We start from the raw sequence: 21551 nt of genomic DNA on the forward strand, positions 1-21551 counted from the left end.
GCTCTGGATGTGTTAGGCTTGTAAATTTTTAGCATGGGTGGATTTGTCAGTCAGGTGCCATAAATATAACATGACCATACCCCCTAAATGTAAAATGCAAAACTGTAAGACTCCTAGGAGATAACATAGGAGAAAACCTAGATGACCTTGTATATGGTGACGACTATTTAGATTCAACATCAAAAGCACGATTCCTGAAAGAAGTAATTGATAAGCTAGACTACATTGAAATTAAGAACTTTTGCTCTGCAAAAGACAACGTGAAGAGAATGAGAAGACACGCCACAAACTGGGAGAAGATAGTTGCAAAAGATACGTTTGATGAGGGATTATTATCTAAAATATACAAAAACTCTTAAAATTCAACAATAAGAAAATTTAAAAATCCAGTTAAAAAATGGGCAAAAGACCTTACCAGACCAAGGAAGGTAGTCATTTGGCAAGTAAGCATATGAAAAGATGCTCTACATCTTATGTCATTAGGGAAGTGCAAATTAAAACAAGGAGATATGCCACTACATACCTGTCGGAACGGCCAAATTCCAGAACACCGTCAACACCACATGCTGGTGAGGGTGTGGTGCAGCAGGAACTCTTAGATGGTGAGTGGGAATGCAAAGTGGTGCAGTCACTTTGAAAGGCAGTTTGTCAGTTTCTTATAAAAGTAAACATACTCTTCCCATACTCTCCAGCAGTCGTGCTCCTTGGTATCTACCCAAAGGAGTTGAAAACTTACGTCTAAACAAAAACCTGCACATGACATTTATAGCAGCTTTATTCATAATTGCCAAAACTTGGAAGCAACAAAGATGTACTTCAGTAGGTAAATGAATAAGTAAACTGTGAAACATCTAGACAAGGGAATATTATTCTGTGCTAAAAAGAAATGACCTATCAAGCCATTAAAAGACATGGAGGAACCTTAAGTGACTATCACCAACCGAAAGAAGCCAATCTGAAAAAGTAACTTAATGTATGATTCCTGCTATGTAACATTCTAGAAAAGGTAAAACTATGGACATAGTACAAAAATCAATGGTTGTCAGTGGTTGGGCAGGGATGGGATAAGGGGATGAAAAGGTGGATTCACAGAGGATTTTTAGAACAGTAAAGCTACTCTGTATCAAACTGTAATGGTGGGTTATACATGTATACATGTCATTATACATTTGTCCAAACTCATAGAATGTACACCACCAAGAGTGAACCTTAAGGCGTTTAGGTGATATGGAGTATGGAGTGTCAGTATCGGTTCATCAGTTGTAACAACTGTACAGTTCTGGTGGGGGATGTTGATATTAATAGGGGAGGCTGTGCATGTATGGGACAGGGCTATATGGGAAATCTCTGTGCCTTCCTTTTAATTTTGCTGTGAACCCAAGCTGCTCTAAAAAAGTAAATACATAAAACAAACAAACCCTCCTTCCCACCCTCCACTCCCCAAAATGATCATCCACACCTGGAGTGACATCATGACTTCTGAGAGAGAGAGAGAGAGAGAGAGTGTGTGTGTGTGTGTGTGTGTGTGTGGGTGGGTGTGTGTGTGTGTAGCATGGTGGCTAAGAGTATGGACTATAGACCAGATGACCTTACTCGCTCTGGAACCGTCAGTGAAGTATTTAACCTCTCTGTGCCTCAGTTTCCTCATCTATGAAATGGGGATAATAGAACCTCATTCAAGGTTGTTGTGAGGATTAAAAGAATACATGTAAGCCCTCAGTACACTGGCACATAATGCCTGCTCGGTATTTTTACTCTGACGCTCATTTCTCTTCTGTGAATGACTCAGTGCTTTTGATATATCACGTGCCACCTCGAGCACTGTTACTTGCTATGCCATCTTTTAAAAAAAATATTATTCCTGTATTTTTCCCCTTCTTCTGAATCTTAACAAACATGCTGCTATTTCTTTCAACAAAACTCTGGAGCCTAGATCCTATTTCCCTTTCGCTGCTATTCTGTTTCTTTTTTCCTCTTTTATAGCAGAATTGCTTCACAGAGTTTTCTGTATTTGCTGCCCAGATTCTTCACCTTCATTTTTCTCTTAAATCCATCTATTCAGGGGTTTCCACCCCCTCATTCCAGTGAATTTACTCTTGTCAAAGCACCAGTGACCTCCAGTGCTAAATCCATTGTCCGTTCTCCATCTTAAATCTCACTTGACCTCTTCTTAAAACCTTTTTTCCATTGGCTTTTAGGGCTCCACACTCTTCTGGTTTTCTTCCCAGCTCATTGTATGTGTATTCTCAGTCTCTGTTGTTGATTCCTCTCACCTCTCCAGCCTCTTAAGTTGGAGTCTCCAGAACTCAGTCCTTGGACCCCTTCTTCATCTACATATTCCTTTTGTATTGTCACCCAGCTTCCTGGCTTTAAATACTGTAATCTGGTGATGACTTTTCAAAAGTCTAGCCCAAACCTCTCCTCTCAACTCAAGACTTTTGTAGCCAGCAACCTGCTAGACCTTCCACTTGGATGTTTAATAGACCTCTCCAACTTCCAACATTCCCAGTCTGAATTGCTGAACCTTAGCCCCTGCTCTACCTGTAGGGTTCTAGTGGAAGCACTATTCTTTCATTTGCTCAAGCGATAAACCTTGAAGTTATCCTTGACTCCTCTTTTTCTGTCACCTGTATCCTGTCTGGAAATCCTTTAACTCTGCCTTCAGAATATATTACAGAATGTGACTATTTCTCACCACCTTCATCTCTATCAGTGGTCCAAGGCCTGGCCATTTCTCACCTAGATTTCTCCTGTGGCCTCCAAACTGGTCTCCCTGTTTCTGCCTGTGCTTTTCCTCCACACTCTGTTCTGTCCTCAGCTCAGCTGGGCTGTTGGTGATCCTAACATAGTTTAGATGAAGTCACTCCTGCCTAAAAACAAAAGTCCTTACAGTTGCTCCCAAGGCCTTACTCAGTGTGGTTACTGTTACTTCTTCATCCTTATGTCTGCTCCAGCCCAGCGACCTCCTTGCTGTTTCTTAAACATACCATGCTTCTGCCCCAGTGCCTTTGCAAACATTCTTTCCTTTGACTGGAATGATTTTCCCCAGTTATTTGCAAGGTTCATTCCCTACCTTTTAAAATCTTTGCTACCTTCTTGCTTTGCTACTTTCTCCGTGAGGCCTTTGATGATCATCCTGTAGCCTCTCCTCAGCACTCTCTGTCCCTCTGCCTGCATTACTTTTCTCTGAGCACTTAACACCTTTTGCAGAGATTTCACAGGTTCACATATTTGAAAGGACTCATAAGACTCCACTGAACATACTCACTTAAAAGTTTTTATTTAAAGGCAACTGATAACAGTACAGCAAGAGAAGGATTATAGGCAGGCATTAGGGATCTGAGAGACACCAGACATCTGTTTCTCATGTCCTTATATGCACACAGCAAACCCGGGACAGAACACCAAGATCTGTGCAGAAGTTTCCAGGGAGTCTTTTATGCCTCTCTGGTCACATAATCAAACCATGCTCTCTAACTGCTCATGCAGGTTGAAATCCATCAGTAAATAATATGGCCCTGGGAATGCCAGAGGCTCCTCAGAGGTAAGGATGGAGCTTTCTCAGTCTAGCTGTAAATTAACTTGATCCTATACACTTTCTAAAATACAACATAACTTTTTATTTTGTGTCTTACTTTGTAACACACACACATGCACACACTGATTGTAAGCTCCGTGGAGGGCAGAATTCTTGACCATTTTGTTCATTATTGTATTCTCAGTTCCTACAATAGCACCTGGCACATAGTAGCTTGGCTCAGTAAATATGTTGCTGAGTAAATTATTAAATAAATGGAGTTTATTTCTAGCTACATAACTATATTATAAGAGTTTTGTGAGCAGGAACCAGTAAAAAAGGAAGCTTTGTATCCTTCATGGCACCAGGACCAGGGTTGGCAGACGGCAAACATTTGGTGGTTGACTGTTAGCAAAATGGATCTTAGTGGCCCACCCACTTCAGATACCATTTCAGAGAGCCTCCTGGATGACTTGCAGCCAGGTGGCCAAGAATGATTTGAGCAATGTAATAATTCAAACCTATTAAAAGAGAGGTTTTTGTTTTTAGCTCTTTTACTGAAGTATAACACCCACAGGACATTAGAATTTTTTCCTCTGCAGTCCGACAGGCTGTTTTTCAATGACTTGGAACATTTGGTCAGCAGGTAATATCATTTTGCTTAGGGCCAATTTTTCTTAGAGTACATTTCTGAATTTTTAATGTAAGTCACTGGGGAAATATGACTTCTTTAATCTTTTGTGAAACAAAACTATACTTGAATTTCCGAGTTTTATGTTGTAATGGAAAACATCAGTTAATCAGTTTTATATTTACATAACAGACACGTTTGTAACATGTTTCTGATTTATTCTGTTACAATCCAGGTACGTCGTTTCAGAGAAAGCAGACAGAAGAATGAAGAAGATGATGAAGTTCGAGAGGTAATTTTTCTGAAAATTCCTTTATTATATGTCAGCTTGTTAAATCAGAATAACTAGTAGGTTTATTCAGAGTAGTCAGTCCACAGGATCTCTGTTGGGTGGGTAGGACTGAGCAGGGGTTGGCTGAGGACCGCTGCCTTTGACTTATTCCAATTCGGCCTACGAGTATTCTGCTTGCTGATATTCTCTTTTTTTCCTTTTGCTCTTGTCGAAAACTTACTTAATTGTGCATGTGTGTATGTGGTGGGTGCGGGCATGGAGGTGAGGCGCAGGAATAGTAGCCCAAAGAGCTCTTTTTAATGAAAATATTTCCCAACTGCTATTAGAGCATCTTATCAGTATAAAATCTTACCCTCCTGAGCTGATATTGTTCGGGGCAAAAAGAAAGAAACTTAGTGTTTTGGTCAGCAGTGTCATCATAGGTAAATACACAGTGTCCACGGCCTTTCTAAAATGTTGAAATTAGCCTGTTCACCCTTATCACTGTCTTTTCAGTCACTTTGGAGATTAGGGACTTGAGGTTAGCAACCGTTAACTTAAACTTCGGGCCTGTTTCTGATACTTGGTGAATTCATGATTGAAATATATTTTCCTGTTTTCTAATTGTCCTTAGTGTTTGATGATTGCTGTCTAGTACTTAAAAATTATGTTATCAATTATTTACTTTTGGGCTTTTGTCTTGATTGCTCTCCTTCGGCATTTTGTATAGTACCTGTTGTGGGTAGCCATTCTGTTTTTTATTAGGAATATAAATATGAAAAAGGTGTAGTCTGTGTCCACCAGAGATTCTCAGTTATTAGGTGAGACAGATATATGTAGAAAGAAAATTTTAAATCTTATGACCTGAAGTTTCATCCTCACTGAATTCATTCAGCTGTCCATTTTCGTTCCCTAAATATTTCAGAACTGTAGCTGACAGGCGGTGAATTGGAAAGAGTTGAAACGTGACATATCCCTCAGATTAACTTTGACAGGTCCCACTGTCTTCTCTGCTACAATAAAAAGGGGATAAATAGGAGCCCCCTCCCCCCCTTTTTAAATAATATTTTTTGCCTTATTTTAAGCACACTCCTTAGGCAAAAGTCAAGACCTGAGTCAGTAAGGAGAGAAGGAAAAGCACCCTGCTTAAGGAGAGGGAGACTCTCAATTTACTCTTTTCCCCCCTGAATTCTTCCAAAGGAATCCTGTTTAGTAGTTGACTACTAGGTAATACCACAGCCTTTAAGGTCAAGCAGTTTTAGACTCTGATAGGAAAAATCGATTATCAAATAATTCTTCTGTACCATCTTTAGCGGTCATAAGATAGACTCTAGGTTTTTGTGGGGTTTTTTTCTTTTAATGACACTTCCAAGTCTAAATCTGATTTACTTCATCATCTGACATTCCATACTTGCTATTTAGGATTTTTAACTGACCCAGTAATGCCACTTACCTGGAATTTTAGGGAATAGGAAAGTGACACTGTTGGTGTTGTGGGTTTTTTCTTTTCTCTGTCTTACTATAGAAGTTTGATGTTCTGGGACACTCCTCCCCTCCAAGTTGTGTCCCACTTCATTAGAATATGAAGAAATATGAACAGTACAGTAACTCAGTTAATAACCTGTCTTTAAAAAGAATATGCTAGGATAACCTTCTAAATGTCTAATTGTAATAGGTTTCACAGATCTCTTTCCCTTATACCACTTAACACTATCCATGCAGTAAGATAGGAAATTTTGCAACATAAGCTAACATTACCAGCAATAGTACCAGTATTGACTGCAGTGTTTTCCCACACCGTCTCTTTCATTAATAGCCTTCAGTAATTGATTACAGAACTAAAAGCTACCACCATCCACTAAATTTCACACTCAACATTCCCAATATCAAAGTCATTCTCCTAAATAAATGTATTGGGAAAAAATAGAACTGGTTACCTATTTGACTTTATTCATTACTGTTTTCAAGGGGAAAAGGGAAATGGTATTTATTAAATTTTTGCTATGTGCATTACTTATACTAATCTCAGTTTCTATTTTACAAATGAGGAACCTGAGACCAGACTTCAGGTCACATGGTGGGGCTGGATTTTGAACCTACTCTACCTCCGAGTCTGGGCTTTTCCACCATACTATGTCCTTTCAGGGCTTTATATTATAATAACATTAATACAAGGTATGGCCAATGAATGGCTAAAAATTTAAGACTTCTAAAATCATGCAGCACATGAAGATCACTTTATAATAAGCATAGAATCAATTGCTTTTTAAATTTTTTTACAAGGTGATTTTTGGAAACTAAGAGGAGAAAGCTATAGATTAGGGATCCCCTACCACATTTATTATATATGTATTCATCTTATATAGAGTGCCCTTAAAGTAGAAAAGGAAGTTTGCCAAATGGTAAGAATGAATGCTAGAAAGAAATGATTCTTGGTTCTTGGATTATTTGACTTAAACTTGATTAACTTTTTCTTTTTTGTTTTGTTTTGTTTTTTAGGCCGCACTATGCGGCATGCGGGATCTTAGTTCCCCGACCAGGGATTGAACCCGTGCCCCCTGCATTGGGAGCAGAGAATCTTAACCACTGAACTGCCAGGGAAGTCCCTTGATTAACTTTTTCAATTTCACAGATTATAGAAATATTTCTTTATAATGGATCCTTTGTGTTTGAAATCACTAATCTCAGTTTTTCATTAGTCTTTTAAAGAGTAAGAGTGAACATTTTATTCAAGGATGGTAAGGAGAGGGTATGAGAAATTTCATATGGGAGTTTCTCAGAAGAAAGAACTTTGGAGTTCAGATTTTCAGCTATATTTTAAGACTGTAACAGGTAATCAGGGCTTCTTAGGTAATTTTTTAGTGTGCCATAGGGTATTATAAATTTTTTCATTCTCAGCATTCTATTTTGAACTTGACTAATAGAGTTTGAGACTTTCCCAAGCTGTGGTTCACAGTTTTGCAGAATTATTTAGCTCAGAATATGAATCCCAGTATCATACTTAAATTATTTAAACAGACAGACAAAAGCATTAGTCCTTCCAGTAGAGAAAAAACATGCTTTAATGTCTTTTTGTTCACATAGAAACACTCTCAAGTATTTTCTTTAATTATAAGTTCATATTTAAATAAAAGGCCAAATAGTAAATATTTTAGGCTTTGCAAGCCATATATGGTGTCTGTCACATTTTTTTTTTTTTTTACGGTCCTTTAAAAATGTAAAAACTCTTCTTAGTCTGATCCACAGTCCATAGTTGGACTGGGCCTCTGATTTCTTTCTTATGTTCTATCTGAATTTGAGGCAGGGTTGATACCCTCTTTTAAACTGTAATACCAAGTGAAGAGTGAAAAGGCAACCAATAGCATGGGAGAAAATATTTGCAAATCATATATCTGATAAAGAATTAATAACCAGAATATATAAAGAGCTCCTAAAATTCAACACAAAAAACAACCTAATTTAAAAATGAACAAAGGGCTTGAATAGATATTTCTCTAAAGAAGAAATACAAGTAACCAAAAAACACATGAAATGATGCTCAACATCACTAATCACTAGGAGATTCTAATCAAAACCATGAGATACAATTCACACCCCTTTGGATGGCTATTATCCAAAAATTAGAAAGTAACAAGTATTGGCAAGAAAATAGAGAAATTGGAACCCTTGTGCATTGCTGGTGGGAAGATAAAAGCTACTGTGGAAAACAGTATGATGGTCCCTCAGAAAATTAAACATAGAATTGCCATATGATCTAGTGATTCCACTTCTGTGTATTTACCAAAAAAAATTGAAAGCAGGGACTCGAACATGTATTTGTACACCAATGTTCATAACATTATTTACAATAGCCCACAGGTAGTAACGATCCAAAGTCTATCAAAAGATGAATGGGTAAACAAGATGTGATAGATACATCCATTGGAATATTCTTTAGCCCTACAAGGAATGAAATTGAAGTATAGAATGGTACATACTATATCATGGATAAACCTTCAAAACATTATACTAAGTGAAGTAAGTCGGACATAAAAGAACAAATACTATATGATTCCACTTACATGAGATACCTAGAGTAGTCAAATTCATACAGATTGAAAGTAGAAGAGTGATTATCGGGGTTTGGGGGGGGCAGTTAGGGAATGAAGGGTTATTTAATGGGTATGGAGTTTCAGTTAGGGATTATGAAAAAGTTGTGGCAATGGATGATGGCAGTGGTTGTACAACAGTGTGAATGTACTTAATGCCACTGAAATACACACTTAAAAATGGTTAAAATGGTAAATTTTTATGTTACGTATATATTACTACAAAAAAGTGCAATAATACTAGGGTAGTATATTTTTAAATCTCGCAAAAAGTATATGGAAACATTGTCTTGCCATTGGCCCTATGCCTCCACTCATGAGGTAAATTCATAGAAGTAATGTAGTTCAAAGATATCAGTAAAGTCCACAGTCTGTTGTACAGAAAGATAAAGTATTATCTGAGTATAATGTTTGAGATGCTAAAATGAAGATGTAGTATTTAGACAAAGGCAAAGTATGAAATTTGGCAATGGTGATAATTCATTCAAAGAAGTAATAATCATAAAAAGGCATATGTGTTTAAAATTTTGCTAGATTCTGCCAAATCACTCCAAATATGTTACACCAGTTCCTCTCCCGACCAATAGTATTAGGGAGTGCTTATTTCCCTGCATCCTTGCGGTCATGACATATTACTACATCTTTTGATCTTTACAAATCTAAGTGGTGAGAAATTATTTCTTACTGTTGCTTTTAACTCAGACTACTTGTATTCCTAGTGAGTCGGAGCAATTTTTATGTTTATAAGTTATATTTATATGAAACACCTGATCACGTTCTTTGCATAGAATATTTTTTTCTTTTGGCTAGGGCATTGGTCTTTGTCTAATTGGTTTACAAGAGCACTCGGGTGAAAGTGTGTGCACACTCTGTATGTGTGTTTGTGTAGTAACAGAGTTAGGGTTTTTGTTATGTAAAAGAAGTATCCACTTGTTCCTGAGAGTTTTTTGTTTGCTTGTTTAAGTCCAGAATGGGTAATGAATTAAGAGCTTTTTTGGCATCTGTGAAGATAAGCATGCAGGGTTCTTCCTCCTGTGTTCTGTTAATATGGTGAATTATATTATTTCCTATCCTATTATTGACCCAACCTTAGTATCACTTTGTGAAGCCCCTGATAATAGGTGTACTGGTCTTTCCATGCACCCTGGGATTCCTTTTGTTTGCTTTGATATTCATGAGTACTGTAATTTTCCTTCTGTGCATGCAGTCCTTTGTCAGTTTTTCAGTACCATGTTATGCTGGCATTATAAAAACCAGCTGGAAGCTTTCTGTCTTTATGCTCTGTTCCTATTGAAATAGCCATGGAATCATCTGTTCTTTGAAGATTTGGTAGAATTTACCTGTGAAGCTTTCTGGTTGTGATCCTTTTCGGGAGTGTAGTTCTTTTAAGAATTTTCTCAAAATGTTGTTAATTAGTCTGTTGAGACTGTCTATCTTTTCTTGATTCAGTTTAGGTCATTTATTTTCCAAAGTACTTAGAACTGAGCAGAGTGTTTTATCATAATTCTTTTAATTTTCCTTAGATCTTTTTTCCCTCCATTCTCCTTTCTTTGCTTTAATTTAACAATTCATTTTTAAATTGTTTCATGTGTTCTGATATGCAGTATTTTTATTATCATTTTCTAGGTATTCTACAATTTTGTTTTGCAGTTTGGAGTCCAGGCTTTTGTCTTATTAATTTCTAATTTAATTGCATTGTGATTAGAAAGTATGATAAAATTCTTTTTACTATTTAGAATTGATGTTTTTCTTAGCATCCCATTATATATCGGTTAAAACATTTCATGGGGTTTTGAAAAGAAGTATATTGTTTATTTTCAGAGTACAGAGTTCAACATGTATCAGTTAGATCTACCTTATTATGTAATTCAGGTCTCCTTTTTTCTTTTAAATATATATATATTTTATTTTATTTTATTTTATAAATTTATTTATTTATTTTTGGCTGCCTTGGGTCTTCGTTGCTGTGCACGGGCTTTCTCTAGTTGCGGCGAGCGGGGGCTACTCTTCGTTGTGGTGCGCGGGCTTCTCATTGCAGAGGCTTCTCTTGTTGCGGAGCACAGGCTCTAGGCGGACAGGCTTCAGTAGTTGTGGCTCATGGGCTCTAGAGTGCAGGCTCAGTAGTTGTGGTGCACGGGCTTAGTTGCTCCGTGGCACGTGGGATCATCCCCGGACCAGGGCTCGAACCCGTGTCCCCTGCATTGGCAGGCGGATTCTTAACCACTGTGCCACCAGGGAAGTCCCTGTATATGTATATTTTAATGTAGAGCTAGTTCTCGTTTTTCATGGTAGTTGTATTCTATAAAGTCACTGTAAACACTGAGTGAACACTGAACTGTTGCTCCTAGGGGAAATACAGGAATAGGTTCCTGCCAGCCACTGGTTACAACATTTTTGTTAACTGATTAATACATAACCTTTTCCATGTGTGTTTCTGTTTTAAGACCTTACTCAATATATATCATTGATTCATTAGCATTGGACTTGTGGCCCATTCAGCGCATGCCTTAATGAAGCGTATATGACGCGTGTGTTTCCTCCATAAGGCACATCACAGCTTCTTGCACTTAGGAACCCTAGACAGCGCTTCAGCACTACATTGGGGGCCGTTTTAAAAGTAAAATCCCCAGCTGAAAGCACAAAATTGTGAACACAGCACTAAACGTAGTATGAAAAGGATACTCGTTTAAAGAAGGCTGAGTGTCGCCTCGTTCGACCTCATCTGGGAAGGTGTGTGTCAGGCGATTCAGAATTTTCACCTCTCTGCACGTGTCCATGAATGACCACAAACGCATCAGGAGTTAGAAATAAATTTTGGCAAGTAGGTGAATTTGCATATACGGAGTCTGAAAATTATGAGGATTGACTGTACTTCATCTGGGACAAGAAAGATGAATTGAAATCTTTTTCAACTATTTTTTCTCTGTATCTTTTTGGTTGTATTTCCTAAAGTTTTGTTCTTTTGGAGTTGTAATGCCATGTTGAGCCGTTCCCGTAGTGACTTAGCTGTTGTTTCACTTCAGCAAGTTCATCAGCGTGAAGCTGGGTTACCTCCACCTCCCCCGACCCGCTGCACTCCTGCTTCTGCCCTGCCTGCTCTGTGCTTATCTCCTCATCTAGCCCTGTCTCTCCATATTTCATGGCATCACACAGAGCTTAGAAAAGCTCTAGATGCCTATTCTTAGACCCAGAACTAGTCATTCCAAGCAAGAGAGACTGTTGTCATGGCCTCTTGGCATGGGTAGATCAATTTTGGAGCTCTCTGCACTGTCTGAAACTCTTCTCAACCTTCTCCCTTAGCCAGACCAAATATTCACTATACCCATTAACTCTTTCTCCTAGGTTTTGTGTTTTGTGGGTGGAGCAATTTTCTAATTTTATTCAAAAAGATATTTTTAAAATTTTTGTTCTCCTTGTTACATTTTGATAGGTTTAAAGGAAGAGATCAGGGCAGCATTGTTCTTATTCTGTTTTTAATCAGAAAATCTATATTCATTTCAGAGTTAGGATATTTCATTAAGTCTCAAACTTGTCTTTTTTTTTTTTTTTTTTAAATTTATTTAATTTATTTATTTTATTTTTTATTTTTTTTGGCTGTGTTGGGTCTTCGTTGCTGTACGCGGGCTTTCTCTAGTTGCGGCGAGTGGGGGGCTACTCTTCGTTGTGGTGCATGGGCTAATTATTGCTAGTGGCTTCTCTTGTTGCGGAGCACGAGCTCTAGGCATGTGGGCTTCAGTAGTTGTGACACGTGGGCTTCAGTAGTTTTGGTGCACGGGCTTCAGTAGTTGTGGCGCACAGGCTCTAGAGTGCTGGCTCAGTAGTTGTGGCTCACTGGCTTAGTTGCTCCGCGGCATGTGGGATCTTCCCGGACCAGGGCTTGAACCCGTGTTCCCTGCATTGGCAGGCGGATTCTTAACCACTGCGCCACCAGGGAAGCCCTCAAACTTGTCTTTTTTAGACAGTTTCTTATCAAATTAAAATTTATTAAGTTAAAATCTTGGCCCTCGGGTTTTTATGATTTTCCAGGCTTTCAATTGTTTTGTTCTACCTAATTCTTTTTACTATATATTTGTAAGAGATTATTGCTTATGTTTTTCTGATTATAAAAGTAATATTTTAGAAAACGTACATTGTAGCAAATTTGTAATATTCAAGAATAATGAAGAAAACAAAAAGCACCCTAAAATTTCATCACCCAGAGATAGCAGCTATTTTTGGTGAGTTTTTTTCTTTTTTCTTTTCTTTTTTTTTTAATTTCATGAAAAAAGAGATCACTATCTTTTGTTTAAATCCATACACCTAAAACAAATATCATGTAATATCGCTTATATGAGGAATCTAGAAAAATGGTACAGATGAACTTATTTGCAAAGCAGAAATAGAGACACAGATGTAGAGAACAAACGTATGGATACCAAGGGGGGAAGGGAGGGTGAGATGAATTGGGAGATTAGGATTGACATATATACACTACTATATATAAAATAGATAACTAATGAGAACCTACTGTATAACACAGGGAGCTCTACTCTGTGCTCTTTGGTGACCTAAATGGGAAGGAAATCTAAAAAAGAGGGGATATATGTATACATATAACTGATTCACTTTGCTGTACAGCAGAAACTAACACAACATTGTAAAGCAACTATACTCCAAAAAAAATTAATTAAAAAAAATAAATCCATACACCTATTCTCAGTCTTCATCTGGGTTGAACTCTCAGCATCTTTTAAAATAAAACTATTTTTCAAAAAAAAATTAAGAAAACAAATCCATTTACAAGAACATCAAAAAGAGTAAAATACTTAGGAATAAACCCAATAAAAGAAACATAAGACTTGCACAATAAACATCATAAAATGTTGCTGAAAGTAATTTTAAAAGTCCTAAAAAAAAAAGTACTAAATAAATGAAATGATATCCCATGTTCATGAATTGGAAGACTTAGTACTGTTTAGATGACAGTAATCCCCAAACCCCATCTGCCTTTTTTCTTTCTTTTTTTTTTTTTTTTTTTGGCAGAAATTGACAAACTGATCCTAAAGTAATGGTAATTAAAACAGTGTGGTACTGGGATAAGGCTAGACAAATCGATCCATGAAACAGAATCAAGAATCCAGAAATAAACTCTGACATTTATGGTTAATTGGTTTTCCAGAAGGGTGCCAAGATAATTCAATGGGGGAAAGAACAGTCTTTTCAACAAATGGTGTAGGGACAACTGGATATCCATGTGCGAAAGAGGTTGGATCCCTGTATCACACAGTATAAAAAAATTAGCTCAAAATGGATCAAAGAAGGGAAAAAAAAGGATCAAAGACCTAAATATATGCACTAAAAACATAAAACTCTTAGAAGAAAATATAGGAGTGGATCTTTGTGACTCTGGATTAGGCAATGGCTTCTTAGATATGACACCAAAAGCTCAAGCAACAAAAGAAAAAATAAACTGGAATTCATCAAAACTTAAAACTTTTGTGCTTCAAAGGATGCCATCAAAAAGGGAACAGACAACCCAAGAAACAGAAAGTATCTGCAAATCATATATCTGATAAGGGTTCAGTATTCAGAACAAATAGAGAACACTTATAACCCAACAATAAAAAGACAAATAGCCCACTTCAAAAATGGGCAAAGTATTTGAATAGACATTTCTCCGAAAAGATACAGAAATGAAAAGATGCTCAACATGATTAGCCACGAAGGAAATGCGAACCAAACCCACACTAATACACCACTTCATATCCATTTGATCTTTTGTTGGGTCTTCATTGCTGCACGTGGGCTTTCTCTAGTTGCATCGAGCAGGGGCTGCTCATCACTGTTGTGCGCAGGCTTCTCATTGCGGTGGCTTCTCTTGTTATGGAGAACAGGCTCTAGGTGCATGGGCTTCAGTAGTTGTGGTGCGTGGGCTTCAGTAGTTGTGGTGCGTGGGCTTCAGTAGTTGTGGTGCGTGGGCTTAGTTGCTCTGCAGCATGTGGGATCTTCCTGGACCAGGGCTCGAACCCGTGTCCCCTGCATTGGCAGGCAGAATCTTAACCACTGCGCCACCATGGAAGTCCACATCCATGTGATCTTGATGCTTGGAACATTCTTCTTGGGTGGCACGGGGTTCATGACACAAGATTATTTTTCTTTATAGATTCAGTTCCTTTAATTGGTTCTTCACTAGAGAAACAAGAATCTCATAATTGGTTCTCATTACTTACCTGTAAAGCTCCTTCTGCCATGCTTCTAGATTCCGCCATTCTTGCTCGGAGAAATAAACGGCCACATCCTTGAAAGTCAGAGGTAACGGAGCTGGCTCGGCCATGGGCCCTTGCGGTCCCACCCGGCCCCGGACGGGGTTACGGCCAAGCCGGGTGTCCCGGCTGCCCGCGGCACCTCCCCTGCAGCAGCCTCCTGCTCCCCACCGACCTCGAGTTTTTTTTCTTGTTATTTATCAAGAGCCCGTTGTACAAAGTAGCTCAAATGATGACAGTCTCTTACAAATGGTGGTGTTGCATTAGGGGCGATTGCCAACATTCCTCCCAGTTCTGAAACTTTTGATTCTGTGAAATTTTATGGTTCTTGATATACATTTTCAAAAGGTCTCATTTTATACATTTTCAAAAGGTCTCATTTTACAGGTATCAATGGTATTGTAAATTGATCTAACAAATTGTGGGCACTGAATTTGATTGATGGGGGAGAGAGCTTCTCCTGTTTTACATTTTTTAGCATGATTAGTGAAAAATAATAGTTTAGACACTTTGGCAATATGAAATGTCCATCTGAGTGACTGGATTAATGACTTTTAGGCTGCTGCATTGTCTACTGATGTGTATTTTCCTCTTGTCATCCCTCTTAGGCCATGAGTAGGGCCAGAGCCCTCAGATTTCAGTCAGAGGAAGCTGCTTCCGCCTTTAGTGCTGATGACCTTATGAGTATAGATTTGGCAGAACAGATGGCTGATGACTCTGATGACAGCATCACAGCAGCAGCCAACAAAGGAAGAGGCCGAGGAAGAGGCCGGAGAGGAGGAAGAGGGCAGAATCCAGTGTCAAGAGGAGGATCTCAGAGAGGAAGAGGTTAGCACTGAGTACAGTCTTTCTTACACATTCACACTTGGCAGTTGTGTGGGAAATTCAGAATTGTGTTCATCTTGGCAGAACTGAGTTACACAGTCCTTTAAAAATTTATTTTTATAATGCATAAAAACAGTGTTTAATGTAGTTCCAACATGTACATTTCATGTAAATAAACTCTGAATGGCCACATGCACATATAGTTTGAATAGTTCTTAACACGTTTTTTTTTTTAGAGAATTTCATAGTGCTTCTCACACATTGGGAACATTTAATAGACATGTTTACTCTCACATGTACAAAGTAATAGTGAGGCAAACACTTAAGGAAGATGTCTAGCTAATGCCCACTAACAGCAGGAAGAAAACTCCAGATTATAAAAATCATTATTTTTGAAAACTGCCCCTACACAGTTTGATTTTTTAAAGCAGTCATTAAATTAATTGCCATCATTGTGTCTAATGTGGTACTATTGTCATTGAATAGTCCAAATAATAGAAGATAGTCATCCAGTGACTTCCTGATGCATTATAGAAATCCATCCCTGGGAATATTTTTTAATTATTTTTTTATTAAATATTTATCTGTCGGAATTATAAGCTGTTAAAATGGGTAGTACTTTCGTTAAAAATCTCCCAGGAGAGAAATCCCCATCTTCTAGTGATAATTGTTTTCATTATCCTTACATTTATAAATGTTTTCCTTACATTGTAATTGGAACAATATGAACCAAGTGTGGCCTAAGAATGGTCTCTGAAAATTGATTGATCAGACTCTAGATGTTTCTTCTTATATATATCTTTGACATTTTACACATAAACTATGTTTTGACATAACTATTTAGTGGTGTTTTTTTAAAAAAACAAAAAAAACCTTAGCTACTGATGGACTTGTATACTGACCGCTCATTATTCTAACAGCAGGCGCTGCTCTGGAGACTTCTACTCGAGGCAGAAGTTCAAAGGCCACTATGTCAACATCTAGAAATATGTCTATTATAGATGGTGAGTATAAACTGCAAAAGATCACCTAGCAGGTACTTATAAATTCCAACACAGGAAGACTTAGGAAACCCCATGAGTAAACCTTACTGGTTTGTGTTGAATCACAGGATAAATTATGCTGATTTAAAAGACCTTTGCCAGGCTTCCCTGGTGGCGCAGTGGTTGAGAATCTGCCTGCCAATGCAGGGGACACGGGTTCGAGCCCTGGTCTGGGAAGATCCCACATGCCGCGGAATAACTAGGCCCATGAGCCACAACTACTGAGCCTGCGCGTCTGGAGCCTGTGCTCCGCAACAAGAGAGGCCGCGATAGTGAGAGGCCCGCGCATCGCGATGAAGAGTGGCCCCCGCTTGCCGCAACTACAGAAAGCCCTCGCACAGAAACGAAGACCCAACACAGCCAAAAATAAATAATAAATAAATAATAAATAAAATTTTTAAAAAATAATAAAAAAATAAAATAAAATAAAAGACCTTTGCCATTCATGGAGGCTATTGAAGAGGGTGGGCTCTAAAAATTAATTTTTATATCCTACTTTAGACAAATTTGATTATTTCCTTTTTATAGAGGGATCACTAAGACATGGAAAAGGCAGTTGGTCAGTGTATCAACAATGATTAAGAGAGAAGGAACTGCTCCTTAATGTACTGTAAACTTTCTTTCCTCATGCTGCTTTTGTCCGTCTCTACTGTTAGTATAGAGTCATGTGAGCTGCATTTAAGGGAAATTATAGTTAGAATTCTTTGAATTGATTTTGTGTATGTGCTGTGGTCTAAAAATTAGCCTCAAACTAAGGTAACCTATTTTTATAAACTTTTAATAATAATTTAATATAAAAATTTAATAAACTATTTTTAATATTACAGTGTATGAGATCAGAGGAAGTTGTAAGTCAGATCTGTGAAAATATATGTTAAAATAGGTGGTGATATTTTTTTCTCCCTACCATTCAGAGTATATCCATATGTATTTTATTTATATTATCTTATTATTTGAGATTAATTTTTGACAGATTGGAGAGTTGGACTAAATCTCACAAGATGAAATTTATCAAGGGTAAATATAAACTGTATTTATGTCCAAAAGGACAGCTGCACAGAGAAGTATATGATATTAGCAGGGAACCAAGTAAGAAAGACTTAGGTCACTAAGGTTGTGCAGGTTGATCTAACTGTCCAAATCTAATGGTGCCTTAAGCACTATTAATAGAAGTAATGCTTCCCTACAGCAAGGAAGTTCTCCCTCGTATTGATTGGATGTATCATGCCAAGAATACTGTGCTCATCTTTTGGAACCATATTTCAAGAAAGATGTCAACTTTATATGATCATTCAGAAGAGAAACCATATAATATAAAAAATTTGATAGAAGGAACTTAGGATATCTAACCTGGGAAAAATTCAAGTCTTTACAGAAATTAAGTTCTGTTATGTCAAAGATCGAATAGATTTGATTTGTATAGTCCTAAAGACAGTGGTTTTAAGTCTATTTTAAGTTATGGATTCTGAAAGCTATGTCTCCTACCTTTAAATAAGTACTCATATGCAATTGTACTCCATTTCAAAGGGCTCAGGGACCCCCATGAAGCCTATCCACGGGCTCCAGGTTAAGAACTACCAACCCAATGAGGATAGATGGGAAAAGCTAATCACACACATATTTAAGTTTATTATGTGATAAAGTGGACCTGGAAGGCTTAAGAACAATTTCATCTACTCCCTCTTTTATACACGAGGGAATTGAGCTAAGTAATTTGCCCTAGGTTGATAAAACCACTAATAGTACTAATAATAGCTAATACTTATGAGACGATTACTGCAGGCCTCTCAACAGCTCAGTGGGATAGGCACTTATTATTTCTCTGTTTTACAAAAAAGGGAACTGAGGCTTTGAAAAGATAGGCAACTTATCCAAGGTCTCACAACTAGTAAATTCTAGAGCTTGAATTGATTCCACATTCTCTGGCCTTCAGAGTGAGTAGGTAACCACTCTACTGTTAGTTTCCAGAGCAAGAGAAGATTAGAGATTGAGCTACTGGCTCTCAGTAGAGAAGTCTTTGCATTATACGGAATAATCTATCAACCAACATAAAGACGGTGTAAGCTGCCTCAGAAGGAAGTGAGTTGTGACTCCATCAGAGGAAGTTTTCAATATTTTCTGGATGACAGATGACATTGGAGAAAGGATAAAACCATCAGCTCTATTAAATGATTCTTAAAGAACCTTCTTATCAGAAGTTCTGCTGCTATGTTTTTATTCAAGGATTATTCATTACTTGAGTAGGGCCAGCTGAGATCCTTATCTTTTGACTTTAGAAGTATATTGTCTCTGTTCCCGTTTAGAAAATGGCATTTAGAAAGATGCTGTGACATTCTTGGAAGGTGTAAGGTAAAAGCAGAGAAGGGAAAAGGAAGTGAAAAAAGGCAGCACGGGGCTTCCCTGGTGGCGCAGCAGTTGAGAGTCTGCCTGCTAGTGCAGGGGACACAGGTTCGAGCCCTGGTCTGGGAAGATCCCACATGCCACAGAGCGACTAGGCCTGTGAGCCACAACTACTGAGCCTGCGCGTCTGGAGCCTGTGCCCCGCAACAAGAGAGGCCGCGACAGTGAAAGGCCCGTGCACCGCGATGAAGAGTGGCCCCCGCTTGCCACAGCTGGAGAGGGCCCTTGCACAGAAATGAAGACCCAACACAGCCATAAATTAATTAATTAATAAAAAAAAAAAAAAGACAGCACGGTAAACGATCTGGGATGAGTTCAACGTGTAAAAAGCTTTGTGACTTTGGACAAGTCACTCACTCTCCTAGTTTGTTTACAGGTGCATTGGGAATAATCTTGCCATATTGGATTACTCTGAAGATTAAAAGCAAAAAGGCTTGGAATTCGTTGGTGGTCCAGTGGTTAGGACTCCACCGAGGGCCTGGGTTCAATCCCTGGCTGGGGAACTAAGATCCTGCAGGCCACGCAGTACAGCCAAAAAAAAAAAAAAAGCCAAAAGCCTGGCACATAGTAGGCTTTTGTGAAATGTTTTTAAGAGCTATTATAAAAAAAGAGAAAACAGAGGGAGTTAGAAAAGGATCGTAAGTAAAATACGAACACTTCCATGTTAAACTACCAAAAGTTGGTCAGCGTGCAACACAGAGGCATAGACTTTGTAAATTACCTGCCTTTCCCTTAGCCCAAACTGCCTTTTATCATCATGGCTTTGTTGTTTTATGTGAAACTTTCCTTGACACCAGTGGGCAGAATTAGTCACTCAGATTGAGTCTTCAGGTTTCCATTGTTGTCATTAAGAAATCAGCTATTAGTTTAGCTTTTTGCTTTTTTTAAAGTAGTCTATTTTTCCTCCGGCTGGCCGTCTTTGGTGTTCTACACTTTCACTATGATGAATCTAGATATGTGATTCTTTTTTTATCCTGCTTAGGATTTATTGGGTTTCATGAAACTGTGAACTGGTGCCTTTTATCATTTCTAGAAATCCTTTGCTGTTATCCCTTCAGATATTACCTGTGTGCTATTCTTTTTCTTTCCTTCTAAGACTTCAATTAAATAAATGTATGACCTATTCACTGTGTCCTCCCACTGGAGGAGGAGTACTAACTTCCCAGAGTAGTTATAAGTGTTAAATGAACTATGCATAACCATTACTGAGCACAGCACTTAGAAAGAATCCAATAAATGACTGCTGCTGTTAGTATTAGTGACGGCGTTTACAATTAACTCATGAAAATGGATGTTTCTATAAATCAGTCTAAATTTGTCTTTTATGCAGTTGATTTGGTCCAATGGTTTTGCAGTTTAACTCCAACATTGGCCTTTTTTTTGAAAAACGAAACTGACTTTTTAATACGGTCTCTGACAAAATAACCATGAGTACTAACTATAGTTACTATAAGTTTGGGACAAAAGCAACTTTAAACTATAGCTTCTACGTTCGTATTATAAATGGAGGAATGAAGAGATAAATAAAGGTTCAATCCTATTATAACAAGCTCCATGGAGTGTAAAGATTTGTACAATAGTACTGGAGTTTTATTGGGAAAGGTAGATATTACACTTATAGCCAGCAGCGGTTGTAAATGAGAGTTAACAGCCCAGACTTTTCCACTGAAGTTTGTCTGCAGAGGATAGTGACTAAGTTAATAAAAGAAGCCTCTGTCTTTGCATTTAATTTACCGTGGTTACCACTGCGGCTACTCCATCCACTATTACTAGCGAAATCATTTGAACACCTACTACATCTAGGCGCTTGCCAAAACAATTTACGTTAACTACCTCTTTTTATCCTGTCAACAATTTTCAGCATGAAGTATTATTAACACTGTTTTATAGGTGGGGAAACCGAGACTTGAAGAAGCCAAGGAACTTGGCCACAGTCACCCAGCTAGTGAGTCCACATGGCTCTAACTCTAAAACCAGAGCTTTTAACCCCCAATACAGTATGTATTGCCTTCCTAACAGAACCGAGTGCTTAATTTTCTGATAATGTTAATTTATCACACAAATATTTATTGGGGATAAAAAGAAAGGAAGGCTCTTGTTTCTTCCAGGAGCCGAGAGTTTGAGGGGTCAATTAGTGAATAACGATTGAGCAGAAATAGTTTTTGAAAGAGTCACGATTGCTGGCCTTTTCATTCCGTTGCCCTCTCCAGCCTTTAGAGTAGGATGTGAGGCTAGTGATTGAGTAGGGTGAGTAAGAACTCTGCTTCTGCCTTTCCTTTCTCCTCTCAGGTAGACATCCTAAGATTGGGGATAGAACCTGGAATAGGAAAAATGAGTAAATCATAAATTTAGGCTAGGTGGAAAGATTCCTGAGTTTTCTGACTGGGAGAATTTTGGACTTTGTAGGATTCTTTGAGCATTTGACTTCTTCAAGTCCTCTGTCTTTTTATCTCCTCTTGCTCTGTTGTTTAGTTTGGGGGTTATCTTGGGGGAAACCTTTTTTTTGTATTAGGAAACTGGTAAGGCGTAGGAGA

The 21551-nt window shown here is 38.0% G+C and overlaps 1 protein-coding gene across 4 annotated transcripts in view; it reads left to right on the forward strand.

Annotated features, from left to right (window-relative positions):
* The window catches only part of MRE11 (MRE11 homolog, double strand break repair nuclease), a 65458-nt gene that overhangs the window by 33687 nt on the left and 10220 nt on the right, over positions 1–21551 (forward strand). For 3 of the 4 annotated variants that reach the window (XM_068555795.1, XM_068555797.1, XM_068555796.1), the window contains 3 exons: positions 4384–4440; positions 15358–15577; positions 16495–16578. In XM_068555795.1, coding sequence (XP_068411896.1) covers positions 4384–4440; positions 15358–15577; positions 16495–16578 — 361 coding nt within the window. Of the gene's footprint in view, positions 1–4383; positions 4441–15357; positions 15578–16494; positions 16579–16685; positions 16997–21551 lie in introns of those variants that run through there. The other variant, XM_068555798.1, reaches the window with a different exon arrangement.

The sequence above is a fragment of the Eschrichtius robustus genome, chromosome 11 (assembly GCF_028021215.1).
Source record: "Eschrichtius robustus isolate mEscRob2 chromosome 11, mEscRob2.pri, whole genome shotgun sequence".
NCBI classification, from domain to species: domain Eukaryota; kingdom Metazoa; phylum Chordata; class Mammalia; order Artiodactyla; family Eschrichtiidae; genus Eschrichtius; species Eschrichtius robustus.